The sequence below is a fragment of the Prinia subflava genome, chromosome 5 (assembly GCF_021018805.1).
Source record: "Prinia subflava isolate CZ2003 ecotype Zambia chromosome 5, Cam_Psub_1.2, whole genome shotgun sequence".
Lineage (NCBI taxonomy): Eukaryota > Metazoa > Chordata > Aves > Passeriformes > Cisticolidae > Prinia > Prinia subflava.
In genome coordinates this window covers 32,399,418-32,424,293 of record NC_086251.1, presented here as the reverse complement: position 1 = coordinate 32,424,293, position 24,876 = coordinate 32,399,418, and the positions used below count along the sequence as shown (strand labels likewise).

General features: G+C 34.1%; 1 protein-coding gene across 1 annotated transcript in view; it reads right to left on the bottom strand.

The window, feature by feature from the left end:
- LOC134551321 (formin-like) overlaps positions 1-24,876 on the bottom strand; it is a 130,998-nt gene that overhangs the window by 37,432 nt on the left and 68,690 nt on the right. The window contains exons 10-13 of the mRNA XM_063398809.1: positions 23,816-23,962; positions 20,467-20,526; positions 18,465-18,585; positions 4,843-4,935 (exon numbers count right to left, since the gene is read on the bottom strand). Of these exons, the coding sequence (XP_063254879.1) occupies positions 4,843-4,935; positions 18,465-18,585; positions 20,467-20,526; positions 23,816-23,962 (421 nt within the window). The remainder of the gene's footprint in view (positions 1-4,842; positions 4,936-18,464; positions 18,586-20,466; positions 20,527-23,815; positions 23,963-24,876) is intronic.

Sequence of the window (24,876 nt, the reverse complement as noted above, 5' to 3'; positions counted from 1 at the left end):
TGGAGCCAATGAAGAAGAATTTGGAAACAGATTTCACAAGATACTGCATGAATCTATGCTATTCATTTCTACATTTACTAAAATGGACAAACAATATGAAATAGTCAGGTGGCAAAATGAGAAATAAATTTAATTAGTCACCTACTCTTATGTATCATTAACTTTCTGGTTTGTATTATTCTTGAGGGAATGTACAAGGAGAATAAGAAACGCCATGGAAAACACCAATGGTTAATGGCCCTTCTAGTGAGCTCACAGTTGCAGTAACCAAAATCTTTTTTTCTCCTTTTCAAAACAGAGTTTTTGCATCTTTCTCTTAGTCATGTAAGTGTTCTGATTTTTTTTTTTGTGAGAAATAGTTTCATATCAAAAGAGGAGTTTTCTTCTAAGAAATTCTGAGCAAGAATTTAATGAACTAAAGAGCATTCCAGACCACACATTATTTCATACTTTCAAAGGCCTTCTTGTATATCATGGCAATTTAAATGGAAAATAATTATGCCTGCCCCATACAGTAATTTCAATGGAAATACCGTAAGTGAATACTAATTTATAATAATTAGTAGGTATCCATACTATAGGAAAACTAATATTATTTTTTGTACATGATATAATTAGATTTACTAAAGATTATTTCAACTTTGAGAATAATCTAAGCCTTTTCCAAAAAGCATAGGCATATCACATACAACTAGTGAAGCATAAAGACAGTTTACACAAGATGTCTTTCATGTGGGATTCATGAAGTACTTGACAAAGACCAGCAAGAATTACTATTTAACATTCTGTGTACCAGAAAAGAGGGGCACTCTCTGAAAAGGATATTAACCAACTGCTAGCATCACATATAAAGTAGCTAAACTGGGAATAGAACCCAAAGCTTCTGGCACCTAATTCCCTGCTGAAGGCACTGGGCTACATTACATCCAGTTACACAAACCAGCACTGACATCAGCAGAAGTACAGTTTATCCCCTCTAGCATTTTAGAATGTCAGTCTCCATAACACTCTCAGTGTTTTTTGTTACAACACAGCAAGTATTAGATTTGATATTAATTATAATTAGGAAATGTAAACACTTCAGTATAAGCAAATCAGGATTTTTTTTCCTTACACTATTTCCAACTTTACATTCATTAGAAATGATGGGAATTGTGCATGTGGGAAAAACCTCAGTATCTATGAGTTCCAGCCCTATTTTCAAGCCAGAAATTTCAGAAAAGCATCTGAGTTTCGGATACTTGCTGTGAGCTGGCAGAAAGATAACAGACATTTTTTTCCTTACATTTGCTTAAACCAGTCACAACTCTTTTTTAAACAAACAAAACTAAAACCAGATTCTTATTGGATGCTCAGTATTATCAGTTAACTCCTAATTTCAGAGAAGCAGCTGAGTTTGCAGACACCTCTGACCTTGACGTTTGTCCAACACCTATTCTAGTGCCATAAATCAAGATGCGTTTCTGTGTTATTTTTCCCTATCTTCAGTGTGGAATTTTACAGGATTTCTATTCTAATGCCACAGAAAGTACCATCCACCATTATAAAGTTTCAAATCAATCAAATGATTGACAGAAAAACAGAGTCAATCATTACAGATTCTGACAATCTACTGAAAACCCATCTCAGAATAAGGCAGAATAAGATGTCAAAAGATAAGAAATTATACAAAATTAAGTGTGTCTAATTAGATACCATAACGCATAACGCTATAAAGCAAAAGCAGAATAAGGGAACATAAGAAAAACTGGACAAGTGAGTAATCCAGGTGGTTTTGCTCTTTCTAGTATACAAAAGATCCCCCTAAAAAATGTCCAATAAATATAATATACAGAACTTACTGTTCCAGAACAGCATGCAGAAATGTATCCTCTCTCTCTCTCTTTTTAAAAATATATACATTATTCACACAGGATAAGGATAAAATTTTCTCTCACACTGACAAAGATAAATATATTTCTATTTTCACATCAATGGGCATAAACAGGGAAAAAATTTAGAAGAGTATGTTTTTGTACTTGAAATGATAATGCACAATTAAACTGGAATTTTATCTAAAGCAGAACTAGTCTTCTTCCAAGATCACCTGGATATTTTTATAATATTCCACGCATAAGAAAGTGGAGTACAATAAAAAGGGTAACTCAGCATTGCAGGATAAACTGGGTACTAGGTTGTCTTTATTTTAAGGCTGTTTTGATATGATTCTGTCCACTGGTTTTAGCTGGGGTGGAGCTAACATTCCTCATAGGAGAACTCCTATGGTGCTATAGATTGGATTTGTTCTTCCAATACAGTGTTGGTAACACATCTATGTTTTAGCTGTTATTGAACAGTCCTGCACAGCATTCAGGTCTTCTCTATTTCTAATGCTGATCTTCAGAAAGTAGGCTGGAGATGAACAAGAAGTTGGGAGGGGCCAAGCCAAATCAAAGGGATAACACATACCACATGACATCATGCTCAAATAAATCTGGGAAAAGAACGAGGAAGCAAGGGAGAAGTTCAGAGTTTAGATGCTCATGTTCCCAAATAGTGGCTATGCATGATAAACTCCTGCTTTCCTGGTAGTGTGAAATTTAGAAATGTGAGATCTAAACGAAACTTAGAAATACTGTGGCCAACAGGACTAGGGAAGTGATAAAACCCACTGTACTTGGCACTGGTGAGGCCACACCTTGAATCCTGTGTGCAGTTTTAGGCCCCTCACACAACTGAGGTGATGGGGCGTGACCAGAGAAGGGCAATGGAGCTGGGAAGGGTCTGGAGCACAGGTCCGACAAGCAACAGCTGAGGGAGCTGGGGGTGTTTAGCCTGGGGACAGGGAGGCTCAGGAGAGGCCTCATCGGTCTCTACAGCTCCAGAGAGCAAAGCAACATGGGGGTCAGTCTCTTCTCTCAGGCAACAAGTGATAGGACAAATGTGTCACGGGAGGCTCAGTCTGGAAGTCGGGGAAGATTTCTTCACTGAAAGGGTTGTTAAGGATTGAAACAGGCTACCCAGGAGAGTAGTGGAATAACCATCCCTGGAAGAGTTCAAAACGAGTGTAGATGTTGTGCTTAGGGACACAGTGTAGTGGTAGAACTGGAAATGTTACGTTAACAGCTGAACATGATAATTTTTAAGAAGTTCTTCCAGACTTAATGATTCTAAGAAATGGCTGAACACCTGCTTACCGATGGGAAGGAGTTCACTGAATTCCGTATTTTGCATTGCTTGTCCACACAGCTTTTGCTAAAATTGCTTAAATTACCAGTATTTCAATTCATTACCCTTCTTTCATTCACCCTTCCACCCCCTCTTTGCCTCCCCACAGAGGGACACCAAGCAAACAGCTGTGTAGTGCTAAGCTGCCAACTGCATGAACCACACCAGTCCTCATGGGATCCAGGGTGTAGTAAGAATTACAGAATCTGTAATACGATTGTGGAAGACACCATTTGGTTAGGATCCTGGCAAGACCTGGGCAAAACTGAATTATTACAATATTTCAGCAAGCTAGATCAAGAAACATGCTGGAGATCATAATGGTTCTGCAGAAATACAAATACATACATATATATATATATATATATAAAAGTACTAATTCAATTTTGATGTTATTGTTAAACTGTAAGTGAAAATTTCCAATTACAAACATTAGAAGGACGCTGAATCTGTCTTGCAGTGACATCAAGATTTCCATTACATTTTTTGTTTTAAAAGTTCAGTGGCAAGGAATCTGCTGCTTAAATACTGTCCAAATACACTTGCAGGTAAAAGAAGATATATTAAATAAATATATCCATTGAACTCCATGGCCTGGGAGAAGGGTAAAGGAAAATATTAGCTTATTTGCCAATACAATTTAACTGCTACTTTTGAAACAGCCTGTTTTCATTTTTAAGGTATTTACACAAGACAGCCTCATGAAACAAAGTTAGTAAAAAGACTTTAGGACAATCTTTATAAAAAAGATTAGGCTAATTAATAACTTACTACAATAATCTGAATGATCACTAATATTCTGTCTGGATGAGCAGATTCAGATAGTTCAACTGACTTTTCAAATAATAAATTGTTAAACTGTTCACCATTTCTATGAGAAATACAATTAAATTCTTAACAATTCTAGTATCTCTCAAAAATATAGAATTTGTTTTGTTTACCTAGAAAGACTGTACTCCTACAAGTAGAGAGGGGGAAAGCCTCTTCCTGTATATATTTTCCTCAGCTCCAGAAGAAATGGTGCTGGCAGAAGCAAATGATGGAGAGCACAGTATGGGAAACAGGACTCTTGTTTTCAACAGCAATGTAAAGCAACCTGCTTTACATTGTCTTCAGCTGATGACCAAATTGTACCTTGGTTTTCACCCTTTGTCTCCAGACTCTAACCTGGTAAATCACTTTTTTTAATGCTTATTTCTGTTTCACACAAGACAAAAATCTTTAAATATGAATAAGTTCATAAGCTCACACTAGGAAGAAAAGATGACATGTACATATGTGGACCTTCTCTAAAAGACTGTCTTTCACTCTTAAGTCTTTGAAGCTTTATATTCCCTCTGATAAATTTGGTCTGTGATGAATATATTTTTCATTTTGCCTACAAATAGTAATAAAGAACAAAGCACAAAATAACCAGTGGGTAATGGGTGAGATCAAGGGAGTGATTATCTTTGACAAGTGATGTCTAAGATCTGTATAACATATATCAACATATATGAACACATATTAGGCCATTAGGAACATAATCCACAGGAATTTTCAGAGGAAACAGATACTTAATGCAACTTACATTACACATAACTTTATAAACCACTACATTATTTGGCAATAAGGTTTTTTTTCAAATGTGGTTACCTTTCTGGAAGAATTCCTCTAATTTCTCCTTGAAGGGCTGGAGATGTTCTTCAGAAGACTCTCTGCAAACTAACTTCATCTGCTTTTCAGAGGCTACAAAAAGATGAGACACATTTATGACAGAAGTAATGTACCAGAAGTGGATTTCAGCACCATAGGAGCCTACATCTAAATTTGTCACCTGAACTTATTTTAATAATTAAAATTAAGAAAAAAAAATCCAAAATCAAGGAAGTTTATATGACATATCAAGATTATTTCTTATGATATGTGCTGCTTACCATTAAAATTTTGAACTTTCTGTGACCATAACAATACATTGATTGAAATGTGTATATGCTTAATACTTATGTTTGCAGAATTAGAAAGGAAGGTAATATATAAGCACTAAGGAATCCAGCAATTACATTAAAATAAAACTACAAATACTAGTCTACCTAGTATTACTAGCTATGTATATATATACTAAATAAAAAATTCTATATGTGTTTAAAGAGTAGAATTTGTCTTTAGTAAGGAATTTGTTCTAAAACTCCTGCCATATGCTAGGGCTTGCTACTAACACAGACTGCCTCACACACCAGTTCTAGATGGTATATTTAAAGCTTTAAAGTCTGTTTCTGTGGTGAGTGGAGGATGCCTTGTATCTGGACTGATTTGAATGAATCAGTGCCACACATCTCATACTCAACCATTTTTCCTGAAACAGATGCAGAAATTCAGCATTACTTAAGTATTCCATCCCCAGACCATGATATGAAACAGTTGAAGTATGTAAGAAAGCTAACTTACATTTAAGTGCAATGTGTATACTGTTTAACCTATTTGCTGTTTTAAGAACCGATGCCTTGCCAATTTCTGAAAAACTTCGTTATTTTGCCAATGAATTTTAACAGGCCTAGAACTTATAGTTAACGTAGTGCATTCCAGTGTTCACACTAAAGATGATGGGAAGCAGAAATCAAAATGAAATTACTTTCCATTTAGCAACTGAATTTATGAACCACTACAAGATTTTTCTTCCACAACTTTTCATTCCCAAGAAGCTAAATTTAGATGGAAGCTTATTTTGGAGTTAAACCTAAGACTTAAGAGTTTGGCTGCATGACTTGTATTCACACCATATTGCTACCACCATTAAACCAAAATTAATGCAAAACTGTGGAATCAGAAGTTGAGCCTGTGAATTAAAATGTCACGTTATTTAAATTTGCAATGTAGTGTAAAAACCAACGGAAGGTTGAAAATAGAGGCATACATTTACTGTGCAAGTAGTATTGTGCTTGTAACACCCCTGGACCATGAGGATGTACTGAAAAGAACCACAGCTTCTCAATTAACTCAGCGCAGAAACACATCTGGACAATTCTTATAGAAAAACACTGAAAAATACCCATTCCCACCTAAGAACAAATTTGAATTTAGCAGCCCTCCACGACTCATTCAGCTCGTGTAACATGGCCTGGGCTACAGTCTAAGTGTGTCTTTAATCTACAGTCTTGTAACCAGCAGCATACGACAAAACTTTCAAATGATTCACAATAACGTTAATGGGCATTTGTTTGTATGCCAGCTAGCAGGCAGAATGGAGTGGGGATTTAAACATACTAGATCGGGAAAGAAAGTCTTTCATTGGCTGCTCAGTTATGTGTTTTTAATAATTTAAATTAAGCAAAAAAGAAAAATCCAGAATCAGAGAAGTTTATATGACATCTGAAGATTATTTTCTTATGATACATGCTGCTTACCATTAAAAATTTGAACTTTCTGTGACTGTCACAATACATTGATTGAAATGTGTGTATGATTATGTTTGCAGAATTAAAAAGAGATTTCAATCAAGCAAATTGTAACACTACTTTGGAAGACAACAGACATTAGATTAAATGGACATTTTATAAGTGGAAAACATCCACCCAAATAACAGTATTTTAAGTTTCTGACTGTAAGTTTGAACAGAGTTAACACACAGGTTTGTGGTTTTTTGGGTTTTTTTTGTTTTTTTGTTTTTTTTTTTCATTTAAACAAATCTACAGAAAAAAATCATCAGGGAATATTTAGAAATTATTTTGGATAAATAGAAAACGATGAAACTGTAGAACTAATACAGTACACACATGTTCAGACATTTGAAACACAGTAAATGCCCATGGTTCTTACAGTCATGTAAAGTTGCAACAATCGCAAACTGCAAAAAGTATTTCTTTTATAATACTCTCACATAAATTTATATAAATCTATACAGAATTAATTTTCTATGAATACGTAAGCTTGCAGGTACAGTAGTATCTAAACACACTCTAATACACTCTAGAAAGGCATTTTCCCAAGCTCATGGAGTTGCTAATGCACCATCTGACGCACTGAAATCTTCCTAGATGTTTCCTATAAGCTCCAAGAGCACAAGATTTAGAAAGGTTACTCAAGTAGATCACATGAATTTAAGTGGCAAAGACTAGGATGAACTGTTCCTAAAGTAAAAAGAAAGCATATATAAACTACCTTCAGTAATTTTTTAAAATTGAGATTACTAATATTAACCTTAATCAGATGACAAAAAACATGGGAAAATCTGAATAATAAGTACCAACAAATAGAGCATATAGGAAAAAATGATTTGGATATTGTATTCTTAAGAAGAATCCTAATATCCCTAACAAGGAGATCAATATTTGGAATGAGAGAGGAATAGTAAGAAGAAAGGCAGAGAAATGAAGAAAAATGGGACAGATGACATAGAATAAGTGAATCAGGATGCTGATTAAAACTCTAAAAGTCTGAGATGAAGTGAAATGAAATGAGATAGCAGTTTCAATTGCTTAAAGTGATCTTGAAACAATCAAATAGAATGAGGAGAAGTCAAGTAAATGCTGGTGAAAAAGAGATCTTTTAGGCTGAAGAACCTTAGAACCGGACCAAATTTGCTTGGGGATAGATATGGCAAGGAATGACAGAGTGCATTCAAAGGTACACCTAAAGACATATTTTGAAGAGGAAAAAGCATTTAATGCTTCACAATCAAAGTGAAGGTTTTGATTAAAATAGCAGTTGTAATGACACATATTAAATCAGGTGGTCTTTGTCAAGCTGCTTTTGTAATGGTGCAAGTCTACCATACACCTTTATGACCTACCTCAGTTCTACATGACCTAATAAAGAAGTTTCTGGGAACTAGCATTCACTGAACTTCCTGTTATACAAGGTTTTTTGTTTAGTTCGTTTTTTATTTACTTGAAACCTAATGTGAAAAATGTCATGCCAAACATACATAAAAAACCCCCTAAACTGTAAAGTTCAGTTCCATAAATTGCTTTGATTTTCCGTGCTGAAAATTCTATAACAGGAGGGAATCTTACATCTATTTTTTATATTCCGTTCTCATATTCATTACAGTACAAAGCTTTTCCTCTCGGAAAGAAAATTATTTCTGCAAAGTTTTTATTAGAGTGATTTGGAAGTAAAGGATCCTTATGCATTCCCTCTCTTAAATACATACTGAAAAGCTGCTTTCTGAAAAAGTATCTTTCTGAAATTCTGAGGAATCTGAGGGAATTCTGAGGAAGCTGACAGCTATCAAACCACACTTACACTTCACCTCTCACCATCTCATTCCAAAATAATCATTTGGGAAAATAAAAAACCCGTTTCAGCATTACTCAGCATACTGAGTTCAAACAGATGCAAATTCTCCACTAATGTAATAAACTTTTGGTTCTTTTCCTTGGTATGAGCTGTATGTTAGTGAAATTGAATGTAATATGCTATTTTGAAAATTGTTTATTTCTAAATAAGCTATTGCAAAAAAAAAAAAAAGGAAAATACAAGTGTGCAAAAGTATTTGAAAGCCCTTACAAATTGTTGGACGTACATCATTCTTCACCCACTACAAATCTTGGACACAGAAATGGAAAGCATTAGCAAAACATTAAAACAAAGCTGGAAACTGCTGATTATCAGTTTGCCACTGTCTTCAGATTTAATGCAGTACTTGGCTCAAAAAGTTCTTCAAAAATCCCCAATATAAGTGAAAATATTTACAAAATAGAATGTCTCTCACTTAATGTCTATTGGGCAATAGTCTTAAAACTCCACAGACACTTGTAAATCTGTCAAAAGTATCATGGCCCATAAACAAACTTTCACGTAAAGATCATTTCTGTGTCAATCAGACACAATTTGGAATTTTTTAAGCACCATTTTTAAAGTAAACGCAAACCCAGAAATAGTTTAAAGTTGATAACAGTAAATTACTAACTATTTACTCACCAGAACTCACCAGTAGCATTTACAGGAATCAGCCTGACAGCAAAACCAAGTATCAACACCATGAATTCCTATAAACCTGTCACTGACACTATCCCCTGTGAGTTATGCCTCTGTGAGAGCCACTAAAACTCCCCCACTCCTGTCTGTTCAGAGCATGGCAGGTTATACTGCCAGGCTTGCTCCCTTATTTTGTTACAATGCATGCATATCTTTGACAGAACAATTACTATTTGATAGTTCTTTTTTAGAACTCTTATCTTTTCTGTTTTGAAGAGCATTTCAAATCATACTGCAAATGAATTCAGTGTGGTGCTAAATAACCCTACATTTCTGTACGAGAGAATCCGTGATCTTTTACGGTGCAAAAATCTGTTACACTACTTGGACCTACATGCCCAAATAAAAACCTAATAAACGTCCAATAACATTTATAAATTTATATTATTCAGCAAGTGCTATACAATTTTCTCATGATTTAGTTCCTTTGGTTTTGCTTTATTAATTTTCTTGCTTGGAAACAACTTTGCAAGCTAAACAAATAGTTACTGGTGGAGATGCATGTTTACCATTGGACACTGCTGCAGGATCTGGTTGTAGTCTCCTGTTATTACATGCACTAGGTACCTACTTAGTGGAGCTGTTCACATGATATTAATTGAATGCATTTTGCACTATCTACAGCTTTTGCACTTATGTATAAACTTGAACATAAATTTTCTTTTCAAATAGAATTTTAAATAATGTACAGAAGAGAAGAGATTCATCTTGATTCTGCAGGGAAAGAATTTTAACAAATTCCAAGTGCAGGAGGCTCTGCTGCTACTGATGTATCATTTTTATTATACATCAGAAAAGCTTCAGAGACAGTATTTTATTTGCTCTTTTGGACACATATTGATAATCACTACATGCCAATAATTGAATGCAATGTTCAAGCACTATCACCAAAGCCAGAGCAGGGCTGACTGATATGGAAGCTTTTGAAAAAAGCAGAGATGGAAATACCATGAAGTGGGGTGGGAAGTTTTCTAAAGACAAAACTATCTGAGAAAAATGTAAAAGGGCATCAGACTGTGGTAGCACTCTGTTCTCAAGCTTAGTTTTAATTGCCTTAAATAAAGGTCAACAATTTAATGCAAAAAGTGTTAGCACACATAAAACTGAGTACACATTCTAACATACTAATTGCTTGTATAGCTACTGTTCTGTGAAAATATTTTCAGCTAAGTTAAAAGAAGAAATATGCTTCTATATACAGTTATTTTCTTCACACATTAATAATGCCTTTTTCTTAATATAACAATTTCAGAGGACAGAAGATAGTAAGCAAAAAATCCAGTCATTGTCTGAAAGATATTTCCTTGCGACCCACAGATACAAGTATCTGTTTAGGTGCTCTAGCTGTCATGTATAAAGGAGACAGAAAAAACATTTCAGTGATACATCCTAAGATGAGGAAAGTGAAATAATTTAATTAGTGGCATACGAAACACTCTGTAAAGTTCACCTATTCTGAAGGAGTCAGACATCTTGACAATTCTCACAAGCTGGATCAGATATTCTACCTTTGCCTTTTGAGGGGCCTTTGTTTGTTTATTATACGTTCAACAACATTTTAGAACTTTTAGAGTTCTATGACGGCATACAGAGAAACTTTCAGGCCTATATTACTTTCAACTAACCTAAACCAAACTTTTTTAGCTCCTTGTTTGGTGAAAGGGCATCAACATTTTATACAAATCATTTAAAAACCTTTCTGTTAAAATTGTTTCCCAAGAATACATTTAGTAAAATGAACAAAGACTGCTAGAAAAACTAAATATTTTTCACACCATAGCAACATATCTGAGCCTCTGCTTAATGTACTCCTTCTGAAATGGTAGTTTACATTCAGGGCACCCTTCAGCAGAGAAGCACACTGCAAGGGCCTGAACAGTATGTATAAATTATTATAATGACTACAGCCTCATAATTTTCCCGTCAAGTCTTTGAAAGATTCCTTTAAGTGATTCCAGCACACATGATTAGTAGAAAATTTTTGTTAAGTGTCAAGATCCAAACATACAGAACTCCACACATCATTAAGATCTGTCAGAGTGTAGAACTGTGCGTTAGCAGAATCTGCTGAGAAACTGGAACATTTCCCTTCGCTCTGAACACTACAAAAAAATAATTTTGAAACTGAAGAGTCTTGTCTGGGTAATTGAGATGGAGACAACATTTTTAAAAAGCAAGAATAATATTTTCATCAGATGAGCTAAGATTTTTACTGTGCTAAGAAAAAAAGGACCTTTCAAACATTCAAACATTTTATCACTTATTGTACTGAATGAGGGATCAGACATAAGAGAATTGGGCAATGGCTGAAAGAGTTTATGAGCTGAAACTGCAGATCCCAGAGAATTGATCTGCTGTTTTCCTCTCTATTGCTGTATCTCTGATTTCATTTGCAAGACAGATCATAAAGTTGGGCTGAATTAATTCTTCTACTAAGCTGGTAGAAGTTTGGTTTAGCTGGCACAGTCAGCTTAGTTGTAAAATCATGTAAATTCATCAACTACCTACAATATTAGCAGGAACACTTCCCAAAGTGCTCATTAGCCCCACTATTACTAACTTCTACCCCACAGTCTGAACTAATGCACTCTCAATCTTTGATATGTGACTGTCTCAATACTAGCAGAAATCTGTCCTGTCTTTTATTGCATACTTCTGCAAAGAGGAAAAGCTGATGAGGTCCATAAATATGAAGTCATGGCTCCTCCTAACACCACCATTTAACACTCTCCAAACCACATAATTCATTATTCATCATACACACTGACAGGGACAGTATTCCTCCTGTTCCCAGATGGACACTACCTGCTCCCAGATGTATCCGTCGCAGTTACGTAACTAATGCTTAACATACACACATGTATTTATTTATTTAAAAGGGCACACAAAAAAGTGCATAGGAAATCCTAAGTGTGGTATATCCCACCAGATTCATTTTAGAATCTTAACGTTTGCAGAATGATTTTTAACAAGAAATTTCCGAGAATTCTTTAGCCAAAGGACACAAAAAAGAAAAAAAAAAAACGAAAAAAAAAAAAAAGAAAAAAAAAAGAAAAAAAAAATTAACAGCATGCCATTGTTTAACCAACTGAAAGCTTTCTCCCTGTGCCTTTGTGCACACATGCAGACATCTGCTTTCAGGGAGTAAACTCTTCAAAAACATAATTGCTTTTCTCCTCTATTATATATCTGAATGTTTAAACCATTTAAACCATTCCACACCATTCCTTTTTATCAAAACCTAAAAAATCAATGAAATTGTATGAAATTATCCACTTAGAAAAATTATACTAAATGTACTCACATATGAACATTACCAGTGGAACACTGTCAAAGGGTTAGTTTTATTTTAAAATAAAATCCAATTCAATATAGAAAATGCATTTCAAATGCCTGTGTTGGATCTTTCTAAATCAAAACAAACTGAAATACATCTCATCCTCCTTCAAAAGGTGGTCAGAAAACTCTGAGAATGAAGAGTGCCAACTCTTGCAAAGAAATCCTTTTCCTTTACAAAGCCATCTTTTGCTCATTTCCTTATACCATTTTGCATTGCCTCAAAACAGATAATATAAATATTGGACAGTGCAAAAACAGTGACAAAACATGTCATGTGCAAAAACACATACAAAACAACATGCTTCTTTTATGCTATTATCTAGAGAAATAAAACATGCACCTATTTTGCTCCTCATGTTCCACCATCCAGTTCAAATTCCTACTTGCTTGCACTTCCAAAATTTTAAAGAACATATAACTAACATAAAGAAAATTAAAATAAGTACGTCCATACATATAAGTATGTAAATTATCATACAACTTCTCTGCTCCTGCTGGGAAGATTTTTTGACATGTATGTTAGTCAGACATTTAAGCACCTTTTTTTAAATTGACTTAAAACACTTCATTTAAATTAGACTTAGGTGTCAATTGGTTGAAAATATTTTAGAAGAGTGTGTTTGATACTTTTTGGAATACTGTCCTCCTGTAATGAATAAGCAATAATCTTTTATCAAGACATAGCTATTGATCCTACAAATTACTTAAAAAGTTAATACTCAAAATTGATAAAATAACTAGAATTTTTTTGATGTGATCCAGTAAACTTACTATCAGGCAAATCAAACAAATCAAACAATAGACAAAATCTCTCAACATTGTAATCCTTGCACTATTGATTATTACCATATCATGATTATACTAAAACTCTAGTCCACAAAAGAGACTTTATTGAAGGCTGTATTATGTACGAACTAAATATATAATTCCACCTGAATAAATGATAACCCATCAAATTAATTTTTCAATCTATGTATACATAGAAATCCAACGAAAGCAGAAATTACCTGCATCTATTAACTGAAGTCATCAATTAATCTCCAGAACAAAACCAGGCTATAGTTAATTAGGGGACATTTTGTTGTAAAATGCTTTCACTCAGTTTGAGGACTCTGATGGGAAAAGATATCTAGGAATTTAAAATTAGCTTCTTGGAATAATACCAATAAACTTTTCTGCCTTTGTATGTTTCCCTATTGATAAATACATTCCCTTCTAATCCTTGATAAATTCAGACTTTTTTCAGTACTTTAAATTTGGAAAATCATAGTTTTAGTCTGCACGAGCTGATTATTTTTTATTTTTGCAGATTCCTCCTTGACTCTATTTAAAGTAACAGTTGCTGAAAGCATCGAGAATGAGCAACTCTTTTCAACTTCCATCCATTTCTTATTTCTAAGTTCTCTTCCATGCTTTGCAATAGAATGTGATACACAGCTACCTGAAGAAGCACTGAATGAGAGCAGTGCAGATGAAACAGTTTAGTCTGGCCTAATCAGCCATGCTGAGAGACAATGTCAAGAGAGTGACATGACTGGCATGTGTTTGCTAGTCACATCCTGTCCACTGGACTTGTTTCTGTGAACAAGAATATATTTTATTATATATAAATATATATTCATATCTGAAAAAACTATTTATCTCATCACGACATTTAGGAATGAAAATTAAATTAAGACGAGGCAGGAGAATCCAGGTATGTTCAGACCTGTTTTGAGAAAGTGGGCTGGGGATCTAGATTTTCATGTCAACTATCGAAAGAATAACTAGAGAGAAGACAGAGCCAGACTTTTTCAGGAATGCAGGTCTAAAGAAAATGGAGCAAAAGTCACAAGTTGCAGCACAGGAAATTCTGACATGGGAAAAGAAAAATATTCAAGACAGCAATTAAGCACTGGAAGAGGTGCCTAGAGAGGTGTTGGGATTTCCATCCTTAGATTCAAAACTGTGACAACTACAGCCCTGTACAGCCTCATCTAAATATGAAATTACTCTAGCCCAAAGGCCCTGGACCACAGGACCTCCAAATGTACATTCCAATGCACCAAACTGCACTTCTCTGTCATTTTAAGATATTCGTAATGCTTCTTTATAAAAACTGTTGTGAAAATGGCCAACATAACATCATAATTTCTCAACTTTTCATGCACAGATTTACTTACTTTCCATTTAACCTAAGGGTTATGCAATTTTACAAAATGGAGTTGTCATAAACTTAGGTTTTGGTGAAGTTCTCCTATTCAAATGGGGAAAAACTGGGGGCAGATAAGTATGCAAGACACAGATCTGTCAACAACTAGGTTAAGAGGTGCCCAATACGAAACCATGTCTTCTGTCTCCAACTGACAATTGTACAGCAGATCCCTAAAGTCTTCTTTTTATTTTAGATTATTTATTTTCTGTCACTCATGTGTTTGCAAACACTTACATATATACTCTCACACACACAGAGTTCAGTTCATAAAAATTTAAAACTTATATACAATACTGAAAAAAGATCAGTATGAAAATTGCAACCAATATTTCTACTGGTGGCCATGAAAGGAGGGGAAAGTAAAGGGTATGTGGATTTTCAATGGAATGTTACAATCTCTCTCACAGTATATTTAATTAATTATGGGAAACAGAAGTGACTCTTGAAAATATTTAGAATGGAACTACCTTGGTTTCCATTTTTAACAATTCAATAAATATCTTTGCTCTTCCATTTGTTAAGGTCAAGAATACAAAGAGTTATAATGAACATCACAGTGTATTACATGAGGCACCTAATGTTGCTTTCCTTTGAGGAAAAGAGCAGCACAAAATTTTAAAATTTTATGTACTATATTGCAAAGAAGAGGAATGAGTATGACAGATGGAAACAATCTACAGGGCAACTAATTTATTTAAAATTGTTCAACTTTGGACATAGATTAATAAAAGGATTCATGATAAAACTTATACTAGTCTATCAAACTTCGGTAAAGTGGCTTTCTTTCTGAAAATCTTCTTATGATTACACATTTAAAACATTCTGTGCTTATTCCAGAAGAATATCAATTTCAAGAATACCAAGTGGCATTGTCCAAATTAGAAGGTAAATCATGTTTGGTCACACGGAAAGAAAAATGTGGGAATCATTCATTGCTCTACACAAGGAATAAGATGTCTTACGATCTCAAGCAAAGCAAAACCTTTTCTTTCCATAACTCTACAGATTAACTAGCACGTTTTAAATTAATAAATGTATCTGCTTATGATACTGTGTAATATTTGAAAACCTTGGAAATACACCAACAGACCTGAAGTGAAAACCTGAGTTTACAGAAATTTCTTTCTCGTGGGATGTTAAGAGTGGAACCAGATTTCATCCTAAAATTTTCATCTTACCATCTAATAATAATTTTTTTCCCCTTAAAAGCCTATATTAAATGCATATTTTTGTTTCTCATTCTTTTTAACCTAAAACACTCATGACTAAAAGGTTTGTTCTGGAATATGTTTTAAAAACCTGTTGCATTAAGGTTTTCCAAAAACCTTTTGAATTCTTGAGTCTAACTTCAGTCTAAACCCTTCAGAGTAAAGTTAGCCTGTACCTTTAAAATGTAATCTGAAAGATTTAAAAATAGCAAATTGTATGGAACTCAATCTGTTTATCTGAAAAGGATGAAAGGGTTTGTATTCCATCTAGATTTGAACTTTTGGTTCCACAGTGTCTAGGTATTTCAAACCAGAAGTTTATACTATGAGGTTTATAAGACATGACACTCATGATAACTCCATCTTTCCTATCTTAATATCCATGTTAGAAACATAAATGAATGCCTTGATAAACTAGTCAAATATATTTTTAAATAGTAAATGACAACTCATATGAAAAGTAACTATCAAAATTGCCATTTTAGTTGCAAGAAGTGATATGTTTCCTTTTTTTAATCATTCCTTAAAAATCTCAGAAAAAAGGGAAGTCACTAACAGGAATATCAGTTCATTCCCTAATGACACAATGAAAACCTCTCTTCCATTTATTACCTTTGTCTCGTCCCACTTCCAAGGTACTCTGCTCGAGACTACCTTAGCCAACAAACTGTGAAACAAATCCAATGTAGCCTATAACACAGGCAGCCCCAGTTAATATTGTTCAAATTATTTACATCTGAAGGGCCGCGCCTGTCTGGATAGCTGGGCCCGACGCTTCTCTGGACTTGGTTTCTGCTACTCACATCTGTTTCAGCTTTAGACTTTCACTGGTATTCTGCCAGCAGCCACAACTTTTTAATGGCTACAATAAACTACAGAGACTCATCAAATCTTTGTTGTACGTGTTAAAATTATAACTTTTTCAATTAAAATTCTGATTTAAAAATTAACTAGAGCATTAAACAAAGAAAAAAATTTGAAAGGGAATCTTTGAAAAAAGGTAAAGTTTTATATAAGTGATTGTTTCTTTGTTTAAATGTAAGAGAAATAATCACAGGAATGCTTGTTAGAATCTGTTGCATATTTCTAAGAGATAAAATACCAACATCTGAAATCATTTCCACAACCTTTTTGGTTTCACATCTTTGCTGTCATTAACTTTGCATGTTAATTGCTTTGGCTGGCTTTAACATACACCTTTACAAAGAATTAGGAAAACAACCTCAAGATAACAATTTTTCTAGATATTCTATAAATACCAACAAAAAATTGGTTCAGCAAACAGAAATCAGTGATTACAAGAAAGCAGAAGTTTTTATTTTGGAAGAGTTTAGCTTTTCCTATTTGCTGTTTGTGCCTTTGCAATGTAGAACAAATATGATGCTCATGTCCCAGCCTCAGTGCAGATCCTGCACGACTAAGATGTATGACAGCAGGACTACATGCTGAAAAAGTACAAGATCAAACACAGATCATGTTTCTGCAAAAACGAGTCCAAAAGAGGGCAGGCCAAGGGGCTTACAGGGCCAAGCGATGAGAGGAGATAGAGCACTCACTTATGCCCGGGTCGAACAAACAACAACTGATACTTTCCTACCACTATTAACCTTTGAAATTATCCTAAGGATGGCAGTGACCTAATCCAGCAATCCCTAGCTGTAAGGATAAACTATTTTGTAACGCTTTTCAGCGCCTTATGTTGAAAAAATTTGAAAACCATTATCTTGTTCAACTCTTGTTACAAAAATACTCCTCCATTCTGGTGCAAACATGTAAAGTGGAACATAAAAGTTTTTACATGTTTTTATGCAGATTCTCTTCCTAAACTTCCAAACAGAACTCCCTTAGTAAAGTAAAAACTTTTCTATAACAAGAAAAAGGCTTAAAATATTCAGTCATTGTTTGTTGAACTTATTTTAGAAAATTGCATGTAGCACAAAATAAAAAAGAAACTGCTTGGAATACTTAAGAGAACAACCCTTCCTACTTTATTTCCACTCAGTACCTTGATTGATAGATGAGTTGGGTTTCTGAGCCTCCTTTATAATAAACATTTTAAAATGTTTATTTTATGTCCCAGGGTGAAAATATTTTGTACTGGAGCTTTCAATTTCCCTTTGCTCTGCCTTGGCAAGCTGTGTTTTATTTCTACATTAATAGTATCCAACTCCTTCTTGTAGCTTTTAAATTGTTGTTATACAAGTACTGAAGAAAGTATTTATGTTATGGAACTAACAGATATCTACAGTTAAACACATAGTTCTGGAGAAGCCAGAGAAAAATTCACACATAACTAAAGAAATATTCAGAAAGATTTCTTTAGGGGCCTTTTGATTGTAAAAGGGAAAATTACTTTTCAGGATCTCTACTTTCATTTTTATTAAGTCATGAGTTAAATTTTTTTTCTTTCTAATTTATGTGAGTAATTTGTGCCACAGTGTAAAAACTCTAAATGAATCAACACTATAAACCTAATTAGCAATAAGAAAACCTCATAAAGATCACATTTTAAATGGCACTTTGTTGTTAGCAGAACAAATGTGAAAGTTCCCACTTACCTTCTAGATCTCTCTTCAGTTTCCTTAAGTCTTTTATTAGGTCTTCAAATTTAACTTGGGAGGCCTGGAAAAAATCCTGTGGTTCTGGTAAAGGAAAAATACTCTTGTCTGTTCCTGCTTCCTAAACAAACAAACAAATAGGCCACTATGAAAATTGAATGCATTTCCAGTGAAATAAATAGCTTTTGGAAAAAAATTCTCATCTATGAAACAGTTTTAAAATTACAAAAATAACACATTTTAAATCATTCTTGCTAAAACAACATCTCATTCAAGATGAAAAACTGACCATTCTGAGTACTGAAACTTCCTTTTAGATGTTGTAAAGCAAACTGTGCTCAATTTAAACTTTGAAAGAACATTAAATGCACAACATTTCAGTTAATTTTATGTTAAAAAAGGTTTAGATAAGGGATTAGAAGGTTCTTAAAAGAAGATAACAGGAATGCCCATTTTAATGCAAGAAGGGATCTTATGCCAGAAATTTGTGGTTTCACTCTTTCACAATTCATTAAAAACACACACTTCATAGGCATAAATCGAAAACCTCATTCATATATTTCCTGAAGCAGTTTACACAGATAAAAATACGCAGTTGAATGCTTATGTGGCAAAATAAATAACAGGGGTTAAAGTCTGTATAGAAGCCCTAAGTATATACCTTATTTTTAGCACAGAAAGAAAAAAGAATCAGAAGTAAAACAAATAAACAAAAGCAACAGACACCCCCCACAAACAAAACGAAACAAAACATAAAAAGCCAGCAACCAACTAACAAAAAACTTTGACAAGGTTCAAGTGGAATTTTAAGAAGTGTGTATAAATGGTATTAATATGACACTACTGTGTATAAGCATATGTTACTGAGTTTGAAATATGCGTATACCTGCATGGATTTCAGTTTGTAATATAGGAAAACTCATAGGTTGAAGAACTAATTGTTTTGTGAATGGGGAAAGAATAATTTCATTATTATAAAGATATGAACATTTTGGTGGAGAAAGTGCAATGGATGTTAATTACACTGTGTTTACTTCCTCCCAAGGAAGATATGCTGTGTTGTTTCACAAAATTCCTTTAGGTAAAATTACACTATAGTAGGAAGTTTGCAGAACTACTTAAATAAATTAAATATTTTAATAAATTAATTAAAAAGCATAAAAATTCCGATCCCCCCCCAAAAAACCCAAGCGAACAAAACCACCAACAACAGAAAACACAAGAAAAAAGAAAGAGAAACAAACAAACCCAAAAACCTTAAAGAAAGAATACTGATACAGATCTACATATCTCAGGACTACTAACTCATCGATTTAACAACCTTACGTAAGAATTAAGAAAAAATAAAAAAAAAAAAATTAATTAAAATCATTGAAAATCAGTGTGAAGATCAATTAATAGCAACATTTTAATGGAAAATACAATAGTTCAAATTTTTCACTCAATAAGATTGGCTATTGCCAATACAAAAAAAAAATATATTTAATATATGAATGTATATAATATATAAAAATGCATATACAGATGAGTATCACATACAACAGAATCTAACTAACAGCAGCATTTCAACCCCTAACTTCACTCACATCAGCTGACTCACCTATCTTAAATGCCAACCTATCCTCATATTTTTTGTCCTAAGAGAGAAATCATGCTTCTGCCTTCCAATACGATGACATCAGAAGAAATTTTCCAATGTTACAGCCACCCAGATAGAGTAAGGCAGGGGTGGAGTGACCACCTGTCCAGTCTGCAGCAGTCACAGCTAATTGCCTGTGGTTCTCTCAACAACCAATGTAAAATTTTCCAAAGTCGTATCTTGAAACTTACAGCAAATTTCATGCCTATTGAGGTACACAACCATTATAAGAAAGCAAAAGAAATGGATTTTATTTTCCCATCAGAGGTACTACGTTCAGATTTCTATAAAGCTGTTACAAACCCTTTTACCATCTCTTAAAGAAACCCAGTTTTGGATACGCTGATAGAGGAAATCCTTTACCTTATCACAATGGCGTAGGTAATATATGACGACATAATCCACAAGATTAATACCATTATCCTAGGAGAAATTAAAGATGTGTGATTAACACTGATTCAATGTGTTAAAATGTATTCTACTTAAAATTAAAAGAATTATTATTTTATATTGCTGTGAGAAATAGGGTTTACATTATTTTTTAGCCTTAGCATTACTGATCAAAAAAAAAAATTGATCTTTTATAATATAGACTTCATCATACCACTAACAGAACCAGAGTTTATTTTGGTTTTAAGTACCAGGCAAGAATACATGCAGAGAAGAATACATGGGAGAAGTTGTCCCCACATTTTATCTAATAATAGAAGGCATTACAGAATAATAATATTAATTCAAATAGCAATATCATTCAACAATATTACTCTTAAGCATAATATCAACTAAATATTACAGCCACCTCAGATACATTAATGTGAACAGAATTTCTTGATTCCTATAGTCTCAATCGTCTATACAGAATATCCGAAAAAGGCATAGATACTTTACATATTTTATTCTAAATATGAAATCAGATAGCATTCAACTAAGAAGTATATTTCATGCCCTGTTACCATATAAATATGAATTTTAATCCTCACTTTATGGAATTACCATTTCCATATTCCTGCACACAACTGTAAACAGTATTTTATTTTGTTACATGTCATTGGGTCAGCATGGGCCAGATGAACTAAGGAAAAGTTATACATTACATTCAGCAATATAAAAGAACCACGATATAGGGAATTATATGTGGAATGCCTTTGAAGTTTTTTGGATGTGTTTTCATATTTTATATTGACAGGTATCAGAACAAACATTTGTATGTGAACGATGTCTGACTTCCTGTACAGAGCTGCCTTGTCTATATGAGAGTCTGCAGCACATTATATTTTATTAGTATCATACACCGGCAAAATTCTTAACTAAGTAAGTAACTGCTGTCATGCAGAAAAAGCCACCCTGCATGTTTAAGAGTTTTAAAAGCCATTACTGGCAGGTCAAAAAATCTCTTTAAAAATAACTTTCTAAGCTTATGTGACAAAAAATGACTTTTATGTGAAATAAGAGGTATTTACCATTGGCTTTTTACCTTAGCTCATGGAATTCAGCTCAGTTAAGATGTATTTCCTGGCAATTCACGAAAAGGGAGTAATGGGACAAAGGAAGAATACCTTAATGTTCAAATGTACAAGATCCTGCATTCTTCTCCTTTGCAATTACAGTCTGTCTTTTATCTCTGAGGTTCCATGTCTGCCTTGAGTAACTGGAACCTTTAAGGTTTTATGCATTTTGAAGACTCATCTAAGCTAATAACATATTTATTCTGGCTACTGGGAAACTGTAAATAATGTTATTTTTTAGCTTGTTTCTCTAAGGAACAAGTCCTACACAGTCATATTTTATATCAGTTACTCCTCTTCATAATGCATAATTTTGAAACATGCTTGCTAAATTCAGCCACGCTGGAAAGTCCCAGAGGTTATTATTCTATGAAGTTTATAGATAGATAAAAGAGTGACAAGAAACCTTGCAGTTCGACTGAGAAAAGTCAGGCAAAGCTGAGTTTTACATTTTTCTTCAAGGCGGCTAGCCAGCCAACAAGCGCCTCAGTAATGGGAAACTTGGCCTGGTTCTAGTTAAGCTGCTGTTTGTACTGTGTCTTGTCCATGCAGCAGGACTGGGAAAAAAGTGGTTATATGGAACAGCTGAACCATCACAGTGAAGACAGAAGAATTAGAATCACAGAATCATTTTGTTTGGAAAATACCTTTAAGATCATTGAGTCCAACTGAAAATCCAGCACCACCAAGTCCATCACTAAACTATATTCAAATCGACTCCACGGTCATTGATTCCACCACATCTCTGGGCAGCCTGCTCCAATGCCCTATAACCCTTTCAGTGAAGAATTTTTTCCTAATATTCAAACTAAACTTCCCTTGAAAAAACTTGAGGCTGCTTCCTCTCATCCTACTGTTTATTACTTGGGAGAAGACACCAACCCCCACGTGGCTACAGCCTCCTTTCAGGGAGTTGTAGAGAGTTATAAAGTTTCACCTGAGCATCCTTTCCTTGGTGATAAACTACGCCAGCTTCCTCAGCTGCTCCTTGTAAGACTTGTTCTCCAGACTCTTTACCAGTTTTGTTGATCTCTGGACATGCTCTAGCACCTCAGTGTCTTTAGGAGACAAAGGACTCAAATCTTTTGGAAAAAGCTTTCATTAAAAGAATTGTTCACTGAATAATTCATTAAATGTGTTTCCATACTTTGTTAATGATGAAATACACAAGTAAAAAAAATGCTCCACAGATACACTGTTTTGCTTACAGTGCCTGTCTTACAAATGCATTCCTGTGTACATGAAGTATAATGGGGAAGAAAAGCTTAAAACCTACATCTCTTGTAGTTATGAAAGCACTTCACATAAGAAAAGCAGAAGAGCATGATTTTTTTTTTTTTCTTCACACTCCAAGTCTACACCAACATCAGCAGAAAATTATCTCCTATTCTTTGCTGCTTCCTACATCCATGTAGGCTATGTGCCTGGGTATGCTCTGGCAAAGAACTACTTTGAGCAGTGTTTCCATTGTCTACATTACCTAACACCTCCTCATCTGCCCTACTGAAATAAGAAACAAAGTAATCTCGTCTCAGAAGGTGTCTAGTCTTTGAGCCTGACTTTGATCCTAGCATGACTAATCAAAAACCAGCTAGTGCTTCTCAGTTTTTGACAAAATAATTTACTGCCATCTATGAGCCTTTTCTTGTGCATGCCACTCAAGCTTCATGTCCTACATCCATTTAACTGACAATTAAAAAAAATACTGAAACTATCTTGTTGGTTGTGACATCTCTTTGATCTCTTATACATAATTTCTTAGTGTATCCACTACAATGAACAATTACTGACATTTTGTTTTTAAACCTGATTTTTAAAGAGTTTTTATTCACACAGAGCGACCTTCATATAAGGGCATGAAAAAAGAATGGGGACATTTATTGGAGAAGACTTGAACAGTCTGTGCTCTCTCACTTCTCCCTACCCTACTGTTATTAAGTCCCAGCTAATAAAAGAGACACACAGAAGTTCTCACGTAAGGTAATTATCCTAGTAGTACTGAACAGGAGAAATTAGATATTAAGGAAACATACACATGCAGGAGAGGGAGGTGAAAAGCTAGGAGAATAAAGAATGAAAACTGTACAAAGCACCTTGCTTTTTCAAGTAAGAATAATAAGAAATAAAAGAATAACTTCTGACAGATGAAGAAACAATAAAGAAAATCCCTTCAGAAAAATCATCTTGAACCAAACATTAGTACTTACTCTGCTTTTGACATCCTTCAGTTTGGGGAGTATTTCCAAACCAAACCCATCAGCTTGACCTCGGGTCCTATTCCCTCCGTTCATATAATTTCCAAAAGCCAGAATCAGACCCAAAATTTCCTTTACGCTTTTCATGCTCAGCAAAGCCTGAAAAATGGATACTGGTCTGTAAATTCGGTTGGCACAAAAATTCTAATTGCTAATACAAAATGTTATTCTTTTTTTTTTTCTTTTTTTCTTTTTTTTTTTTTTTTTTGCTGTAGTTTTTTTCTTGTCTGTTTTTACCTTGGTAGGTAAGGGAAGCTGAAGCTGGTACAATAACCAAAACTTCAAGAGAAACTTTTTTAGACTGTATCTCCTTAAGATACTATATTTAATGTAATCCACACAAAGCAAATTATATGGCATCAAATACTACGTCAATAACAAAAAGACTAATGGAAGATTTCTAAAGATTCTCAGAAGACTTCAAAAGTCTTACATACATGGAGGTGGTTTATTAGGGGTTTGTATAATGCACAAGTCAAATGGAGATGTTTGCTGCCACCAGGTTAGACTCAGACTGCTTCTCATGGGTTTGAAAATTCACATTCCTGGATCCATACTTAATCCAGATATAAGAGGGCTAAGGACTAACTAATTACATACCTCAGAACAGAAAACAGTTCTAGAAACAGTGCAGAACTAGTAAATTATTTTGAGTTACATATAAAGACATCAGTCAGTTGACAATCTGAGGCCACAGGCATAATTCTTAACTATGTAGCCTCATACACTGGATAAATCAGTCTCAGTGTGAACTCCTCATAAGTGAACTGAAGAAAACATGGCTTTCCCTACCTCATATAACACTGATTCTTAATTAATGCCTCCTTTGGAAAGGAAAAAAACAAGCAACCGTTTCTATTGCAAATAAATTCAAAGGGATAGAACATGGGTACTCTGTGAAACCAAAACACATCAAAAACTGATCTTCAAAATAGAAAAAAATTAAAATTAACTAATTTTCTGATTAGGATATTAGACCTTTAGGCCACTGTTTAACTTCTCTCCAAATTTTC